General features: G+C 32.5%; 1 protein-coding gene across 1 annotated transcript in view; it reads left to right on the top strand.

Annotated features, from left to right (window-relative positions):
- The first annotated feature begins 8,271 nt into the window (after positions 1 to 8,271).
- LOC110037675 (sister chromatid cohesion protein PDS5 homolog A) overlaps positions 8,272 to 20,367 on the top strand; it is a 64,552-nt gene continuing 52,456 nt past the window's right edge. Inside the window, exons 1-8 of the mRNA XM_020742374.1 lie at positions 8,272 to 8,532; positions 12,715 to 12,918; positions 13,048 to 13,229; positions 17,257 to 17,383; positions 17,512 to 17,730; positions 18,093 to 18,309; positions 18,403 to 18,548; positions 19,965 to 20,110. Of these exons, the coding sequence (XP_020598033.1) occupies positions 8,440 to 8,532; positions 12,715 to 12,918; positions 13,048 to 13,229; positions 17,257 to 17,383; positions 17,512 to 17,730; positions 18,093 to 18,309; positions 18,403 to 18,548; positions 19,965 to 20,110 (1,334 nt within the window). The 5' untranslated portion in view covers positions 8,272 to 8,439. The remainder of the gene's footprint in view (positions 8,533 to 12,714; positions 12,919 to 13,047; positions 13,230 to 17,256; positions 17,384 to 17,511; positions 17,731 to 18,092; positions 18,310 to 18,402; positions 18,549 to 19,964; positions 20,111 to 20,367) is intronic.

Here is a 20,367-nt window from a genome sequence, read left to right as displayed (position 1 = left end):
TCTCTATATATATATATATACATATATATATATATATATATATATATATACATATATATATAGATATATATACATATATATACATATATATACATATACATATATATACACATACGTATATATATATATAAAGTAGTATTTTAAAAAAAATCTAATTGACTACAAGGCTACAAAGATTTATAACCAATTAAAATATTGATTAAGAAAATAGAATAAAAATTATTAAATTAGATTCAAATGATGTTTTAATATAAATAATAATTTTTAAATCTTGCTCAAACCCTGATTGTCTTATGATTACATAATTAGGGTTGTTAAAAAAACTCTTTGTTCGTGAACAGCTCGTGTTCAGCTTGTTCAGCAAACGAGCCGAACACGAACACACTTTTTGAGCTTGAAATGCTCAGCTTGTGTTCGACTCGTTTACACCCCTAGAAGATAGGGGTTCTTCCTTAGGATTAAAATCAGTAGTCCACTTCATAATTTTCATGTTAATTTCCTCAATTTGTAAGACTTTTTTTAGCAAATCGTAAAGTATATTCTTCTTCCCTACCTAAATGGATCATGAGGTGACGACCATCAATCAAACCAACATTCTTTTCACCAATTAATTTTAAATCGCAAAAAATTTCCTTTTGATATCCAATTTAGGGTGGGCAAACATGAATTTGCCAACGAAAGTAAATTTCAAAGGTTCAGCAAGATATATCTTTTTTTCTTCTGAGTATATTAAAGCAGGTTTGTTATTTTTCCTACTAAATCTTTTAATCAATCCACTCTATTCTTAAATTGCTTAAATATTGCATTAACGCGTATTTATCATATATCACTAAATAGTTTCATTCAATGTAATTTTAAATGATTTTTGGATTATATTCTTATTAAGTCTTTTTACAAAGAGCAAAGCATAAATGAAAAAAAATAGAACAAAATTCGTGATTTTATTTCTTCTTCAAGAGTAATAAACTTTCGAAAGAGCATTGAAGCCTCTTCAAGCTTGAGAAATATACGTGAGCTCTTTTATGAACAACAATATATTTTGTGTAACGACCGATTGACCATAAGATTTACTGAAGTTTTATTTTAAATTCTTATTTGATTTAATATTTTATTAAGCATTAGTGAAATTCAAAATTGATTTTCTTATTTATTTTGTTTTCTAAATTTTTTATTGTGATTTGTAAGGATTTCTCCACCTACACTCAATGTGAAGGAGATTAATTGATTGGGCAATGAGATCATAGTCTGTGGGTTTGACTAGGCGTGAAGTAGTCCAATTTCATGGTTTGGTCAAACCACGGAAGAAATTCTCTTCTGTGTTTTATGTTTTAAGCACTTTGACTTCATAATTTTTTTTAAATCATTTAAATTTTTAAACAAATTAATATTAAAATTTTTAATAAACCAATTCATCCCCTTCCCTTCTTGGTGTGTCGTGGCTTTCAATTTTTTTCATATTGCGTTGAATAGTTTAGATATCAATAGTTGACTAACTATGAAAGACATCCCAACTCTAAAAAAAAAATACAGTGGGAAAGTAAGCATTTGTTTACTATAACAACAAAAGTTTACTACAATGCTCTGCAAAATAGAGTTAGCACATACTAAGCTTACTATAGTCATTATAAAACAATGTTAGCAAAACATAACATGTAAGGAAAATCTTACATAATATAAAGGATAGACTATTCACTCGGCCAAAACATTAAGCCTAGTGAGAAAAAAATGACCATAACCAAATAATTTTAAATGAGCAAACCAAACAAACACAACACAAGGAGCACAACAAAATAGAATAACCTCACTATAGTTTAACATTAAAATTAGGGTTAATGTCATAAAGAAAGTCTAAAGGTAGAGAGTACACAAAGTGAGGCGAGCCAAAATAGACTTTATTGTTCAAATCACGAACATTGATATTTTCTTTAAAATTTACTAAGAGAAAAATTTATTTTAAATTTTTATTATTTCTAGAATTTAATAAAAATTTTATGAATCTTTTTATGAATCTTATTTAAATTTATTTTATTATTTTGTTAAATGTCCTACATATATTTATGAAGCATATATGTCCTTAAAAATTATTATCGCTTATAAGATGTTATAAACCCCTAGGGAAGTGATGATAGATCTTTTAGAGCAGGATAAGCAAAATTTTGGGAATATTGAATATTTTTTTGAATTTTTATGATTTAAATTGCATTCATTTTTATGATTTTTAGGGTTTTGTGTATTTTGATAAATTTTTTTTCATATTAACTTAATTTTTTTTTAAAAGTTTTTATTGTGTCCAAAAAAAGTTTTGTGAGAAATATTTGAATTTTAGAATTTTTATTGATTTATTAGAATTATTTGAATTTTGGGTATTTTTTATTGAAAAATTTATAATAAATTCAAATTACCTCTAAAACCCTTTAAAATTTAAGGGAAATATTTTTAATGTAATTCTAAATAAAATATAAAATTTTCAAGTCATTCTAAATTCATTTAAAATATCTATGAATTATTGCATTTATTAATAAATTTATTATTTAAAAATTATTTAATGGAAAACATATTTGTATATCTTGATATTTCCTATTTTTTTATTTATTGGTGAAAATTTTAAGAAATTGTAGAGTTTTCTTAAAGAAGTTATCAGAGTTTTAGCATGTAAGGATATATTTATAGTTTGAGTATTTTGACTTAAACTACTTTATTTCAAAGTGGATTTGACATTCTATGTTTTTCTTCTCTGTTAGTGAATGATTAAAATTAGTCACTGAAGATTTTTTATTTCAAACATTTAATATATTTATTTTAATGATGAGAATGATATATTTGTTATTTAAAAAAGTTATAAATGTGTCCATCTTTGCTTTTAAACAATGAATGTTATTGTTTAACCTCTTATTAATGGTTTCAAGTCAAGTTTTGCAAGATTTAGATTTGAAATGTTTATTTTGTCAGTTTAAAAGTAATAAGAATATATTTATAATTTTGGATAAGTTACAAATATATCCTTAATAACTTTTAAACAACAAAAAAATATTGAATTTTACTATTTGGTTAATTAGTAATCATTTGAGATTAGATTCCAAAAATTTTAATGTTTAAGTATCCAATTTATGGGTTTAAAAGTAAGGAAGGATGTATTTTTTATTTTTTGGAAATCATAAATATATATCTCACATAAGTATATTTTACTGTAAATTGAGTATTTATCAATTTTGTAATAAACTCCAATCAAATTTTTATCCTATTTTAAATCCCAAATGTTTAAATCAACAATTAGGCCATCTTTATAAATTTTCATTTTTTCCCCAATTGTCTTAAAGTTTGAAAAAATTAATTTGCCAATTATATTATATTATCAACAAATGTACTAAATAATGCTTTGAATGAGTATATAACAATTGACATTAATTAGGATTTTCCAAGAATTGTAAAAGATAAATTCTCGATATTTCAAATATTTACAAATTTACCTTTCTTCATAAATTTGCTTTTCAAATCAAAATTCAACTTAATCATTTCATTTCAAATGTTAATCAAACATGACATTAAATTTTGATCGTGTAATTCTCTGTTTTAATTGAGATTTAGAAACAAAATATTAAAAGTTCAAATATCGATTTTACACTTATAACCTTATACATCCCAAAGGATATCATGAATTCAAATGGGTGAAACCACTGTTTTACTAGATGATCTTTTTATTTTTAAGATTTCCTTCCAAATTTCATTTGACTTGGTATTTTTCACATATTTATTTATTTATTATATTTATTTCTGTAACTAATTACCAATTTACATGAGAAATTAAAATTTATTAATTATTCATTTGTTTCTAGCCTTAAAAAAATTATGTGAGATCACTCACATATATAATTTCTTGATATAATTTTCTAAAATTCTTTTCTGGAATGTTAGAGGGCTCAACAATGAGATCGAGATTGCTATTTATAAAAAACTTTTAAAGACAGTAAGTTTGACTTTTTATGTTTGATAGAGACGAAGCTTTCTGATTCTTTCTCTTTCAATAAATTTTCTTTAAATCAATTAAAGACTTTTCATATTTATGACAATATTAATAATTTTAATATGACTAATAATGATTGAATTTGGGTGAAATGAAATTCTTTGATTCTTCCTTAAGCTACTCTAGAATTTAATGCTCAATAGATTTTTCTTCTTATTTCTCCTCTTTTTTTTTTCTACATTACTATTTGTTATGTTGATATCAATTCTCAGTTGAGGAAGACTTTATGGAATTATATTTCTTCTTTGTTTGTTACTATTCAGGGTCCATGGATCCTTTTGGTAGATTTTAATTGTATCCTTCATTTGGAATAGAATATTATGGGTTTTATCCTTATTCAAAGTTAGCTCTTGGATTTTAATAACTTCATATTGGCTTCTGGCTTTATTGAACTTTAGAATACTAGTTTATCTTTTAATTGGCTTAATAACCAACCTAAATATCCCATCAAATGTTTATCTAGAAAAATCTTTATGTAATTCATTTTAGTTGGATGTTTTTCCTCATTCTTTCTTCAAGGTGTTGGACTTTTATTATCTTAAACCTGCTCCAATCTATGTTTGTTTGTGTACTTCCTTTAAGCCTAGATGCAAATTTCTTTATAAAAAATTATGCAGCCTTTACTCATATTTTTGTATATTGTCTCTGATGCCTGGGGCATACAAGTTAAAGGGGATCAATTTTTTGCTCTTTGCAATAGGCATAAAAATGTAAAGGCTGCTCTTACGGGTTGGAATTAGAATTCTTCTAGTTGTTTAATAAAGTTCATGTTTGAGCTTAAGCTCAATAGATTTCTATTCTTAATCAGGTTGAAACTTTTCCTGCGAGGAGTTATTGATTCATGATTTTTCCTTACAAAAAAGACTTTCTCAAAGTCATTCTTGGTGAATACAAGTGGACAAATAAAGAGCTAAATGCTCTTGGCTTCAAAAAGAGGGAGTTGATTTTAAATTCTTTTGTTAAAGACAAAAATCAGGATTAATTATAGCTTTATAAATGTTTTTTTTGTTAATGATATATAAATTCATCAATAGGATATCACTGTTGAAGAATTCATTGCCTATTATTCTAATCTACTTAACTCCCATGTTCAAAATTAGAATGATAGTGCTGCTCATTTTTCCATTAATAAGTATGTTTCTAATTTTTATAGCAATACCTTCATTTCTCTTTGAATCTAATATTAAGCATGTTTTCTTCTTTATTGTGTCACACAAATCTCCTGATCATAATTGATTTAGAGAAGACTTGTAGACTTGTTTTGAGGCACATCAGTATTTTATTAAGAAAAAAGTAAACTTCCTACAAGACTTAAACATCCAATCATCACTATGCTTCCTAAGAAACTTGGTGACAAGTCTCTTGAAGACTGTAAACCAATTTCTCTATGTAATGCCTTTTACAAGGTCATTTCAAAATTATTAGTTGGTCATCTCAAATCTAATCTTCCTAATATCATTAATCCATCACAAGCCGCTTCTTAGAAATATAGATATAGTTGAAAATATTATTTTAGATAATGATCTGCTTTATGCTTTCAATACTTGAAGTTATAATAATAAAAATTGTTCTAAAATGTATCTTAAAAAAACCCTTGACAATGTGAATATGCTCTTTTTATATGATAGAATGACTCGATTTATGCTTCTCTCATTTATTTTTTAATTAAATTTAGTACACTACTCAGGTTAACTATTCAGTTTTCATTAATAGTTGAGATTAAATCATATTTTACTTCTTTTTATTTGTGGCAGGGACGTCCTTTAAACCATTTTTCTTGTTATTGTCTTGGATGTTCTTTCTTCTATTCTCTTATCTCATGAGGCTGGTCATGATAGATTGTTTGCGAGTAGTGATTAATTTTACCTCATCTATGATGGTGATCTTTTGATATTTGTGAAGATAATATTGGTTATTTATAATGCCTTGAAGAAATTCTTATTTCTTTCATCCTCACCTTTAATCTTGAAGTTAATGTCTCCAAATCATTTACATGTTTATCAAAATCTATACAATCTTCTCTACAAAATCATTTATGTCATGTTTGTGGTTTTATTTTAAACATCTACCATAAGATTACTTGGATGTAACTATTAAAACTTCTAAAATTCTTATGACTGACTGTTAGAAGCTTATTGGGTAGCTTGATTCTTGGCTTGCTAGCTGAAAAATGAAGGTTTTATTTTTTGCTGGCAAATTTTAGTTAGTTAAAGATGCTATTTGAAGTTATCTCTACCATTTGTGCCATTCAAATACTCTTTCTAAGGGTCTTAGGAAGAATATTTCTTCTAAGACTAATAATTTCTTACAACACAACTGATTGGAGAGGAAATTACGTACATTGCATGAAATACTTACCCTACTTAAATATCAAGGTGGTCTTGACATCTCTTCTTTAGATACCATTAATGTCTTATGTAAATCTATGCATATCTAGAGACATTATAATATAGACTCATTTAGTTAATTAGTGTGATTAACATTTTGGATCTATTTAATGCAAAACTTAATTTTGATATTTCGTTTTTTTTGATAAACTTTATTAAAGTTGTTTTTAGAATGAGAAGTTGATTATCTTTTCAAGTGACTTAGAATAGTAAGTTATTTTTCTATTTTAACCCTTGGTTAAGTATCATTTCTCTTTTCAAAAAAAGATGAGAAATTGTCATTAGCTACTTTGGCTTCCCTAAGCAGAAAAAGCTTTGTAAGCTTGTGTCTTATGGCAAATGATATTTTGATAATCATCTTTAGTGGCTAGTTATAACATTTAGTTAATTCTTGATACTCTTATTATTAATTGTTATTTTTCTCACTATTGGATGGGTCTTAACAACTATCTTATAAAGCCACTTAAGATATATTGTATATCAATTATGATAATTGTGATTGGAGCCAATTTGTTTGGATTAAAGACTTTTATATTTAATTAGCCAATCCCAAAATGATTTTCATAAAGGCTAGATAACATATGATATTTTATTCTTTAGAGAGATTATGGTTGATAAAAAATGTGTTCTTAGTTTGTCTTTAATGAATAGATTCTCATTGCTACCTCTTCTTTGAATGCCCATTGTCTTAAAATCTAACTAAGAAATGCATTCGAAATGACAAATTCTTTATGTTGACTTAGCAACTTTTATCAAGTGTTGTTTCATTTAATCTTATAAGATCTTTAAAATATTTTATTTGGCAGCAGTCCAAGCTATAACTCATTATTTTTGGCTTGAGAGGAATTGTAGGTTCTTAAATAAGTTCTATACTTCTTTTGAGATTTTAAGTCAAAGCATCCATAGAATGACTAATTATAAAAGTAGGAGAAGAAATTTTAAGAAAGAGAATTTTAGCATCAGTTGTGAGTTCTAATGATTTAAAAGTTTATTGGTATTTCTTTTAACTTTCTTTATTTCCTTTTTTATTGGCTATTGGAATTGATATTAATTAATGGTTGGATTTAGTATCATTTGCTGGTTGGGTTACTCTTCATCTTCTTTCTTCTTTGATGCCTTTTTTTTCTGAGAAGTTTATTCTCAATTACTAACTCGTTCTAGCTGAAGCCTTTTTTTTTTTCATATACTCCACTTTATTGAGCCATAATAAATAGATGCATGATGATTCAAACATACTAGAAATTCCATTTTTCTATCTTTTGGATGAAATTATCACGATTTTTACAAGTGGGTTTCTAAGCTTATCTTCCTTCATCCTCTTCTCTATTGACGGTGAATACTGTTGAATGATTAATGCTGTTGAAATAATTTACTTGTTGGAAATGCTACTTTTTCAACTATGTCAGAAAATTCATTTTCCTTTCTATTAGTGGTGAGTGGTCCTTTGAGCTCATTCATTGATGGTAGTTTATTATGTTGGTTGGTTTTGATCATGTTTTAGTAGTTGAATTTATTATTATTATTTTCGTGGAGAGATTTTCAGTTAGGTGATCGTTTCTCATTAGATCAATAATTGGTTGATTGAAATTGTGATTTATGAACTTTAAGAATTTGAGGTTTCTCATAGATTGTAGTTTGTTTGTTATGCTTGTTGGTTCGTTTGAGAGGAAAAATTGCTTTCCAAGGCTAAGAAATTTTAAAACTAGCCGTCAATCTGCAATTAACCACCACTAGATAACCATGGGCATCGTAGACAGCCAGTTAAAACCGGGAAGGCTAACCCGTAATTACTTCCAAAATCAAGGCTATTCTTCTTATCAAACTGCAACGAAGGCTTCGTCAAATCTAAAAAAGGCACGGGCCTCCTCTCCCGATCTAATAGGCGCAAACGTCGGATGAAAGCTCAAGGTCTTCACTCGTTCCATTTCCGCCCTAGTAACCGAGTAGGAAGAAAAACGGAAATAAGGAAAGCCTCTGTTTCTCTTCTTCGGCACTCTTTTTCTCCTTTGGTTCTCGATTGGGGAGTTGGACATGGCGCAAAAGCTGCAACAGCAGTTGAGAGAAGTAGGGTCCAAACTACAGGGTCAACCAGCTTCGAAAGATGCGTTGATCAAGCTCTTGAAGGTGTTTTGCTTTTTCTTCTCTTCCAACTTAACATCTGCGGATCCGAGCTTTTGTTTTTTGTCGAATGATCTTGTTTGATCCATTTGATGCTATGCTGGTTTGTTTTTGAGGTTATCATGAGTTGGTGTGGTATTTGCGTTGGAGCTAGGGTTTTGTTAGTGAGTTTTTTCGAAGTGCTGAATTTGAATTTATCTTTGTCGGTACTTTTCATTGGCCCTTTTTCCATTACTATATGCTAACGCGCATTGAACATATGAAATGGTGATATGGTGAAACGAGTGGTTCGGTATCCGTTCCTATACAATTTTAACGCAAATTGCTTCTTTGATGCAAAATGGGTCACCTTTGGCAATCATTGGATTGTTTTCCATGATTTTAGAAGTGTAATTCTTTTGTTTGGAGCGAATGAAACAATCATCTGAGGTATGACATTCTGCTCATTAACTAGTAGGCTGAGGGAGATTTTCCATGAAGAATGGAGTTTGCTTGGGCTTGAATATTCTAATTTTTTTTTTTGTAAGGTCACCATTTCTTGTTTTCAATGTGTTGTGACTCGAAAGATTAGCATAAGTAGATTTTCTGAAGCATCCTTTGCTTTTGTTTTGCTATTTGTTATGAATATATCTGCCAAATCTATTTTTTGATGCTGAAGTGGTCAATTGCTCTGAGTTCTTAACTATTTGATCTCAGTTGTTCAAATTGTTCTGAGGTACAATAAAATTTCATGTCTTTAAAAGCCGCTTAGTTTTGCCAAACCTAAAAAGTTTTACAGTTTTTTCAACTTTCTAAAAATTGACCATTATTTATATAACCTTAAAGCTTGATCATATTTTACTACAAACTTCACGAAGTTTTTCTGTAAAAGACATGCAAATAGTCAATAAAGGTAATTGTGATGAACCTGGGTGAAAATACATTAAAAGCAGAAATTTAAATCAACAAAAATACTTTTTTTCCATTTGCATAAAAAAGAAAACTCTTTCAATGAACTTGGGGTAGAGAGTCACATTACTCTTCCCATTGTGGAGTTGATAAAATAGATACATACAGAAAGCATTGGAAAAGTCTGAGGAAATATCAAATAAATTACGACTGACTAAAAGCTTTACAACAGCTATATTGATAGATTCAATAAGAGATAGAGGTCGTTAAAAGCCATGGCTGGATTAGCAGGTGGTTGGAGATCAGCAATCTGTAGTGATTGCGGATAAAGGCTGCTCTGGTATGATACAGCGAGTGTGCTGAGCATGAATGGGTTAGCGCCAGAATTGATAGTAGCTTGCATTTATGACTTCCTCTCAAGTCAAGGGTTAAATGGTTGGAGTGATAACTTGCAGCGCAGATACTTGAATTGAGTGATGGACAGTGGTTTGGATATTTGTCGATTGGTATTGAGAGTTGATCTGCTGAATTGTAATTTTCTAAGAGAATTTTGATGTGCTGAATTGTAATTTCCTGATAGAATATTCTTTTTCAAATGAATGATAGTCAATTTCAATGTGTTTCGTTTGACCATGAAACAACGGGTTGTTGGAACTATTGAAGTCTTGAAAAGTCAATTAAGCCATAATATATCGGTGGCTGTAGAAGAGAGTGCTCTATATTCTACTTTAGTGGAGGATCTTGCGAATGTATGCGTTTTTTTTACGCACCAAGAAATAAGGGCTGAGCCCATGAATATGCAATGACTTGCAGTGGATTTGTTATCTGCTAGTATTGGATGCCCAGTCTGCATCCGAGTAGGACTTTAGAATGAGGTGCCCTTCGCTGATTGGGAGGCGTTATTGAATGATGCTCTTGATGTAGCGGAGTAATTGTTTTAAGAGTAGGTTGTGTTTAGTTTTTGTTTGGTGCATGAATTGACACAATTAATTTACACTGAAGGCAATGTACGGTCTAGTTCTGGTTAGGTATTGCAGGGAACCAACAATTTGTCAATAGGTGGAGTATCAAGAGCCAAGTCATTGGACATTTTTGTTAGAATTGAAGTTTGGGAGGGTTTGCACTTGGCCATTCCTGATTTTTGTTATAGGTCTTGACCATATCTTGCTTTATTGAGGAAGTAACCAGTGGATTTGGAGTGAACCTGAATGCCAAGAAAGTATGAGAATGGTCCAAGTGCTTTCAGGGTGAATATGTTTGAGTTTGGTAATGAGGTTGGAAAGAGTAGTAAGCTTATTTCCGTGAGGAGAATATTTCAGCATAGACTAGAATGTAGATGTTAGTGTTGTCATTCATATAGGTTGGTAGGGAATGTTTGAATTTGCTGAAATGAAAATCGTAATTTGTGAGATAGATGGAAAAGTTAAAGAATCATTGCCTTGGTGATTGTTTGAGACCGTTAATGGCTTTGTGGAGTAGACGAACGTGATTGGGGTATTTAGAATCTTGGAAGCCAGGAGGTTGAGAATATAGGAATGGATGGGTGGAGTAGAGAGCAGAGGGCAAATTGTGTTCTAGCTGGAGCCAAGTTGTGTATTCTAGATTTAGGTGTGTCGTTTCCTTCAGTTGTCACTATTTGAGGGTTAAGACAGGAAGTAGAGCCTGTCAGGAAGTATTCATTTGCAGTGAAAATTTGAGGACTTCGAAGTTTCCGAATGATGTAATTGTCTCCGCCTCTCTGATAAGCTGAATATTGACACTCTTTTTGATGTCTGACATCAAGAACTTGAGAGAGGGTGGTATAGAGGTTTCACTCATTTTGTGAAGATTGGAGAGATTATTGAGGTGGGTACCGGCTGATGATGTCGTTGGTTCATCCATATGCATTATGAGAAGGCTGAAGTGTAGGCAAATGGCTCTGGTGCCATGCGGAGTTGATAAAATATAGACTAAAGAAAGTAATACAGAAGGCTAAAGGAATAGTAGACTAAGCATTACAACAGACTAAAAGCTTTCCCGCAACTATTTATCTGTCTATATAATAGTGACAGATACTGTAAGAGATAGAGGCTTTTATAAGCCAATGGCTGGATGAGCAGCTGGTAAGAGAACAGTAGTCTGCAGTGATTGCAGGTAAAGTTGGCTGTGGTATGATGCAGGCGAGTCAGATGATTGATACTAGCTTGCACTCTTGGTTGAGAACCTCACGATCCATCAAAATTTATGTTTTGGGGAATATTCGTAGGTCTCAATGGGTAAGGTGTTTAGAACAGATGCATTGGATGATTAATTGTTAAAATGAACACAAAAAGGCATATGTAAACAATGTTTAGAATCATGTAATCCAATTCATAGAAAAAGAGGAAGGATGGAAAAAAATACAAGTATGCACAAAGCACAACAATGTGAATGTTGTTCATTTGGCAGGCATGTATGGAATAATGGAGCTTCTCCACTCAATGCAGAGTGAATAACTAGGAAATAATGGGTATGCTTTATGCTTGACGAGCCTAGGTATTTCATGTAGCCGACCCCACGTATTGGGATTAAGGCTTTGTTGTAGTATGAAATATACAAAATATTATTTTTGGGAGTTGAGAATTTCATACTTGAAAATTCTGCTGTTCTCATGCATGATTGTGGAGATCTCATACTTGAATTATTGATTCTATGGTCACTGGAGAATAATAAATGCTAGAATGAAATCATGGTGATGTGCGAAATTATTTATTTGTTGGAACGTATCTCATATTTGAGATGGTAGAGGTATGGTTGGCCTTAGCTACCTGTGGATGAGAGAATAAGATGTGACTCGAATATCTCTGAAGATCTTCTGGAACGATTTTAAAAAATGAGCAGAAATAGGTAGAACATTGCATGATGAGCCCAATAGGTGGAAAATCCTGATTGCCTTTCTTCTCATAAGCATGTTAAATTCTGAATCCGACTAGAATTCTGCTGGCTTGGACTAGATTAAATGCATTCGCTTTTGTATTTGAAATATCCTTATATTACATCAAACGCTTACTTTAGCCTGATGTAATATGCAAACTTTTCTGAAGGAATGCTTTTAAATGTTGAAATTTTATAGCTGGTTTATTGATTCAAAGATCAAAGCTTAAAATTTTCTGGAAACAATTTTTACTGTTACTAATAGAATTTGCAATTCTAGTGATGTAGACTGGAGTTACAACTTTTTTGCTTCGTACCTTGAACCTCTTTTACTGTAAATACTATTTTTTATTGCATGCAATAATCTTGTTTTAGTAATTGATTTGTTTTTGTAATTTAATTTTGCAGCAAGCGGAAAACTGTCTTTCCGAATTGGAACAGTCGCCACCACCTTCTTTGCTGAGTGCAATGAAGCCGTGTGTTGATGCTATTGCAAAAGAGGATGTTTTGAAGCACCAAGATAGGGATGTCAGAGTTCTCGTGGCTGCCTGCATTTGTGAGATCACTCGGATAACTGCTCCTGAAGCACCTTATAGTGATGATGTTCTCAGGGTATTTTCTTCTCAATGGAATTTATTTCTTCATAATATTCCGAGAAATTCTCTAGTTTGATATTATTACATGTATTGTTTTGGTTGTTTTTATTTGAATAATTTCTCAAGTTTTGCCCTTTTATTGCAGGACATTTTTGATTTGATTGTAAGTACATTTAGCGGCTTAAAGGATGCTAATACTCCATCATTTAAGAGGACAGTTATTATCTTAGAGACACTTGCAAGATACAGGTCATGTGTTGTGATGCTGGATCTCGAGTGTTACGATCTCATAAATGACATGTTCCAAATTTTTTTTAATGTGGTCAGGTAAGGTTGTTGATTTAGATGCATGGATCTGTGTTCATTTATTTGTTATTATTATATATATTTTTTTAGAGTTAAAAAATTACTAATAAACTATTCTTTCCTTATATAGATATCAATACTCTATTTTGTTTACATAATTTACTATTTTTTTCATTTTGTGCTTTTGATTTTGATACGCAGTGCCATATCACATATTAGAACAAAGTATTTCTTTAGTTTGGATCACATATCTCTTGAATCTTCATTTAATTTATCATGGTTTTTTATGGTATTCGCTTAACAAACTTAAATTATCATAAGGCATAGGAATTAACCTTGTTATTGTTTTATCTTTTATCTTGCTTTTTTTATTTTAATAATTTCCAAGCGCACTTATTCTCAAAGTTATCCGGTGCTCGACTTGTCTTGAGTGGTTAGAGCTAAACACTTCTTGGCCCATCTTTTATGGATTTGCTACATTTTCTCTGTTTACTATTGTTAAGCGTTACTGTGGTGATAGCTTAAGGCTGAAGTGGTTATAAAAATGGTATGCTGCAATAGGGAGGGAATTGGCATTGTGAGCATCTCTACAAGAAGGGCTGAACTTTCGATTTGTAAAATGTCTGTGTTGAGCTTTGCTTAATGCTGATGTTACATGGCATTGAAGCATCCAAAACTGAAATCAAGGGAAATTAAGAATTGATTCTCCACTGATCATTTTCGAAATTGTGTTAAGCGAAGAATAGCTTTTGGAAAAATTTGAGAAAGAAAAAGAAAAGCTGCTCAGAAAACTTACAGATTTTTCATACCGAATTATATAAAATCATTGATTTTTTACATGGTATGATTCTACTATGACATGCTCATAAACCAGCAAAGCTCTAATGTTATCACCAAATAGACTGAATATCTTTTTAGTAGCAGAAAATATCTTTTTTCTCATACTTCTTAATGACGAGCAGAGCCCCCTAAAGAAAGTATATACCTTGGCGCTATGATGGACTGCTCATACATATAAATATTGAAGAAATATCAATATAAGAGAAATAAGGCATAAAACCATAAAAAACATTTATACTACAATAAGGAAGTTCTGTTTTTGTTTATTGGAACGAAGTACCAATTTAAAGAACATGAATGCTTTGAGTTAAAGAACATCCAATCCTAAAGCAAGTCACTCTAAGTAGGCTTTTAAAATTGTTTGTTATTCGCAAACAACTCGTGTTCGATTCGTTAAGTAGCTTGTGTTCGATTCGCTGGATAAGCAAATGAGCCGAACACCAGCGATTTTCTTGCGCTCAATATATAGATGAAATGAACACAATCAAAGTTCTGTTTGTTCGTGTTCGGCTCGTTTTGACTCGAAATAATTAAATATATATATATATATATATATATATATAATAAAAGCAAATTCATCGATGTAAAAGACAAAATACAAAGGTTTTAGTGAGTAGGTACAAATAGCGACTCACAAGGAATATAACTCACTCAAAAAAAGACTTAAAATGCTCGTATACCCAAAAAAAAAACTGAAATACTCTTATTCATGGTGGGTGGATTTACCACTTCCCCTCCCCCTGGTACTAGGGAGAGTCAAACACCAAACTGAGATGAGGGCTTCCGCCCAAAACTATCAAACAGTCATCCTGAAAATTCTTGAGTTATAACATTCTTTTTTTCTTCTTTCTAGATTTGTAAGCTTGCCATTCATTTGTCAGTGTTTGTTCCATCTGATCTATTTGTGAATTTTTGATGGAGAGCTCACCTTGGGGGGTATGTTGATCCGTAAATTGCCGATCAGTCTCAGTCTGCAGCATACTTTGATCATGGCGCTCCTTCAGGGCTTGATTACCCTCTTCTCTCGCAATAGGTGGTTCCAAAAAACATCAGCTATCATCAGCTACAACCAAATTTGTAGTATTTATGATCCGAGGAAGAATTGTCTCAACAGCAGTGGGAAGTAGCTGCAGAGTTGGTTAATGAGGAATAGCCCGAGGAGACAAATTTTCATTCAACATTTTTTAAAGATCTTCGGTTTCTGCTATGTTTTCCTCCACTTGGGTGATGTTATTAGGAACTGTAGAATCCAAATGCACAATAAGGTTGGATCTCAAATGTGGATGAAGTCTGAAACATTTGGCAGGTATGTGCCCAATTAGTTTACAATAATTACAATAATAGCGACTTTGTTCTGCGACTGACAATAGGCTGCCAGTACCCATTATGTGCAGTATCAAGCCATATTTCTTCCACATCAGGGAGGATGATATCCCTCTCAACAAGAATCCTTGCAACCGAAGGCCTAGATAGGTTGAAGGTGGGTATGTCTAATTTCATAGGTCTCTCTAATGCAGCTCCAATAGAATAGAGGACTTGGTGATTAAAGTAATGCAATTTTAGCCCAGGTAGTTTAAATCAGATTGGAATTATAGGGGGTTCTTGGCTAGGATCGAATTCAGGAGACCACTTGAGCAATTTCATAAATTTCCCATCAATCGTCATATACTTCTTGGAAAATATTTTAGCATAGTCATCTACTTTGGATAATTGTATTATCAAATGTCTCCTATCAAAGAGACCAACCATTCAATGTCACAATAGTTTGAGATCTTCAAAAGTCTTTCGATCGATTTCCATTTTAGGATGTCCCAATTAGAACTTTCCAATGAGGGTAAATTTGCACTTATCAACCAGGCTGGAAACTTGAACATCAGAGAAAATTAGAGCTAGTTTGCCACTCTTTCTACTCGCATTTTGATGAGGTTATAGCCCCTCTGACCTTCAAATGATTCATGATAAACCTAAGGGAAAACATGATCCATTGATCCCACAGAACCAACCATATCAACATAAGAAGCCTTCCTAAGATTTAAAGCTGAATCTGTTGGTGTTTGAGGAGGAACAGAAGTCATATAGCTGATAGTCGAGCAATGAGTAGTTACTAGGTTTGAGTCGTGACTTCTACCGGAGCTCTCGTGCGTGTTGTTGTTATATAGAGCCTAACGCCTTCTTTGTTGCTCGATCTGCAGAGCTGGGATCAAGCGGTGCGGGAGGATCACGACACATGAAGGATTGCGACACTGTGCAAGGATCAATCAACACGGGCGAAGAAAGCTCGCGACTAGATCGCGGTCATGCTGCAGTTCCGCCGCTGCTATCCCTGTTAGCTCGTGATCGAGTCAGCTGCAATCCCTCATGCATACGCCGACATTCGTTCCTCTATGCTTGAACATAAGCTTCGTCTCTCTGCACCAATTCAGTCGTCGCCGAAACTGTAGCTTGAGGGAAACTCATTTTCGCCTATATATATATATATATATATATATTATGAGCATTTCTTAAAATAATTTAATGGACTACAAGGCTACAAAGATTTATAATCAATTAAAATTATTAATTAAAAATAGAATAAATCTATATTAAATTCTATTTAAATGAATATTTTATTATAAGTAATAAGATTTAAATCTTGCCCAAACCCTTAATATCCTGCCACTGCGTGATCAGGGCTATCAAAATGACTTGTTGTTTGCCAACAGCTCATGGCTCGCTAAGCAAACAAGCCAAATACAAACAAATTTATTTAGCTCGATATATAAATGAGTCGAACACGAACAGTAGTATCTTTTAACGAGCCAAACATGAACCGGGCCTATGCTCGCTCAAGCTCGCCACATTTTTACTTCATAGATCTCATCGTCCTCCATAATTTCCACTTGTGACTTGCATCACTAAACGCATAGATGGTCCGTCTCGTTGCTCTTTGCATGACGGTTTGCTTAATTTCATTGCCTTTTGCATTACATCATGATTCATTTTCTTTCGCTATTGACAAATATGCTTTGGCCACCAATAATTGATTTTCAAGTCTACCTAAATTCTTTCTAATTAGTTCATTTTGTGGTGTACTAGTGAATTTTTTTTTATATTTATGTTGATTTTTGCAGTTCTCATGTTAATTCATTGACTTGCAAATGTACACCTAAGATAAGTATTTGTTGTAAATTTGTAGATTATCTATGACCTTTTGACTTGTTGTATGCAGTGACGATCATCCAAATAACGTTCGTGCTTCAATGCAAACAATCATGGTCCTTATAATTGAGGAAAGTGAGGACATACAAGAGAATCTGTTAGTTACCATATTGTCTCCTTTAGGTCGTAAAAGGAATGTGAGTTCTTTATGATTATTTCTTTTAATCTATTTGAATTTTAACATTTACATGTTAAACTGAACTCTAATTTGGATAGCAATGTTTTTTGGTTCTTTATTAATTAAGTAATCTTTTTGTGGTAATAGGGATTTACAATGGCAGCTAGGAAGCTTGCTATGAATGTGATAGAGCATTGTGCTGGAAAGCTTGAGCCTTCCATTCGGCATTTTCTTGTATCATCAATGTCTGGAGACAGCAGCTACTTGGAGAGTTCACTTGATTATCATGAAGTCATATATGATTTATATCAGTGTGTTCCGCAAATTCTTTTTGGAATAATTTCATTTATGACTGCAGAATTGTTGGTAAATGCTTTATTCCATATGTCTAACATTCGAGTAAAGTGCCATGGGTTTCTTTTAATCCTAGAGTCTATACAAGTGCCAAATTAGTCCTCAGACTTTTAATATGGGCTGAAATAGTCCCTAGGAATAATTATTTTTTCCCCTTTTAAAAAAGTCTGGGACCAAATTGACACTTTTATAGACTAGGACTAAATGACCCCATAAAAATATTCGGGACCATTTTTACACTTTTCTCTCTAGCATTCATATGCTCATTTAATAATAATGGTGTTTTTAACTAATGAAACCTTTGGCACTTAACTTCGTTGTAGCTCGTAACATCCCTAAACATTGTATAATTTTGATTTATTTTAAATCTGTAGACAGATAAGTTAGAGATTCGACAGAAGGCAGTCCAACTACTTGGAGACCTATTTGCTTTATCAGGAATTCCTATTTCTGAGTCTTTTAAGCCACTTTTCTCTGAGTTTGTGAAGAGATTGGCTGATAGGGTTGCGGATATTCGTGTTTCTGTAATTGGACACTTGAAGAATTACTTGATGTTGAACACTTCCAGAGCTGAAGCACCTCTGATAATTAGTAAGAAATTGCACAGAAATTTGTTCTTTTTTTATGCTGATTCATAAATTCTGTATATAATTTTTGACCATGTATATAATGGTTGTTCTTTAGAGGCTCTATCGGATCGGCTATTAGATTATGATGAAAATGTTCGCAAGCATGTTGTTGCCGCAATTTGTGATCTGGCGTGCCATTCTGTCAAAGTTATTCCAGTAGACACAGTTAAAACAGTTGCAGAGCGCCTTCGTGATAAATCTGTTTGTCTTCTTCCTTCATTGTCATTCATTTTTGGTCTTCTATTTTCTTGAAGGGGACAAATTTACACACTTAGCACACAATTCTTATTTAATGCATCTGATGTTGGAGTTAATCCAAACAACAATAGTAAAATCAAATATTATTTCTTGAATTCAAAAATGGAAAATACAAGCTCACTAATGGAAATATAAATAACAATAGACACAACACAACCATCTAGGATGGATCTCGGGGTGTTGGTGGTAATTGGTTAGGGCTTGGTTGTCTGGAGATGTAGCAAAGAGTGGGTAGAGGGTTGAATGGCATAGCAACAACAAAGATGTGTTGGTATCCGATCCACGTGGCCAAGAACAAAATATTAATCAGATAGCAATCGAATAATGAATTAGTTAGGCTACAAAGAATCACTTGAGATGGTAAAAAAAAGACGGGGAAACGACAGCTGCCCTGGGTAGTGGTAGCAAGAAAGAGGGGACTGGACAACAGGGAAATGGTTGGGTAAGGGTTGTCCTGGGTTGTGGCAGGAAGGGAGGAGGATGGCGGTAGCAAAGGGGAGGAGTTACAACAATGACAACAAGCTGGAACGAGAGAAATGGATTGCTGGGCTGCTGGAACATCAGAAAACAATTGGGAACAATTGTTTTCGAGCGTCTGCAGCGAGGGGGAATGTAGAAATGGAGGGGACCACGGGACTGCAGAACAACAAGAGGTCAGCTGTCCGGTGTGCCGATAGTGAGGATAGGTGGTTGGAATTGGAAAACTACAGGGAAAACAACTATGTGTGGCTGTTTGGGGGCGGCTGCAGCAATTGAGGGTGGTCGGGAGCGACGTTAGGAGGATGTGGAAGGCGAGAGGGATAATAATCACCACTTTATGAGCGAGATACAACCAAAACACCTCTCGAACCCTCATATATAGCCCTCGAAGGGAGAAAAGAGATGTTGGTGGCTGTGTCGACAGAAACTCATGCAAAAACTAACCCTAGAACATTAGAAACACAAATATATAATAATAGGATAACGAGGAGTAGACCACGAGGACTAGCCGACTCCACAACGCAAAGAAAACTTGCACCGGTTCAGTCAAGGTATGAAAATGAGAGCCACTCCCTGTAGGGGGACTCTCGCGTCATGTGACGATTGTGGGAGTGCATCCTGCCCTGCATCAATAACTTACACCTAAACTTTTATATTTACATACTTTGGTGCTTTAAACCTATGCATGAAAATGTGTATTTCACTTTTAAAAATGGGTAGAAGTGCTAAATTTGATGTGATATTAAAGATTTGAGTTCCATATGTGTAATTATGAAAGATTACATGTGAAATGTTTAAATACATAAGAATTGTGTGATATGTATGTAAATGCTCCTTTTTTAAAATTTCTAGCTAATTTTAATTTTTGTATTTGGTTAGCTATCTGTCAAACTTTACACCATGGAGAGATTGGCTGAGCTTTACAGATGTTATTGTTTGAAGCGTAAAAATGATTTGTTAAATGATGATGATTCTGAATGGATACCTGGCAGAGTGTTACGGTGCTTATATGACAAAGATTTTAGGTAAGAAACATATAGTTTATTTGCAGTATTTACTTTTGATAGCTTCCATCTTTCGTGGCAGTTTTATGTTATTTGATTGCTAATTTTGAAATAGCATATTGATTATACCTTGATTTCTCTTATCGTAATAAATTGTTGATGCTTTTTGTTGCTATTATATGTGTGTTATTTGTGCAGTCTATCAGACTTAATTGATAAATGATATTACTTTACAGGTTTATGCTCCACCATTGCTTACACTGGTGGCTAATTTCTTA

Source organism: Phalaenopsis equestris, unplaced genomic scaffold (assembly GCF_001263595.1).
Source record: "Phalaenopsis equestris unplaced genomic scaffold, ASM126359v1 Scaffold223304, whole genome shotgun sequence".
Taxonomy (NCBI): domain Eukaryota; kingdom Viridiplantae; phylum Streptophyta; class Magnoliopsida; order Asparagales; family Orchidaceae; genus Phalaenopsis; species Phalaenopsis equestris.
Note: the sequence above shows the minus strand (reverse complement) of the source record. Positions and strands in the feature narration are given on the sequence as shown.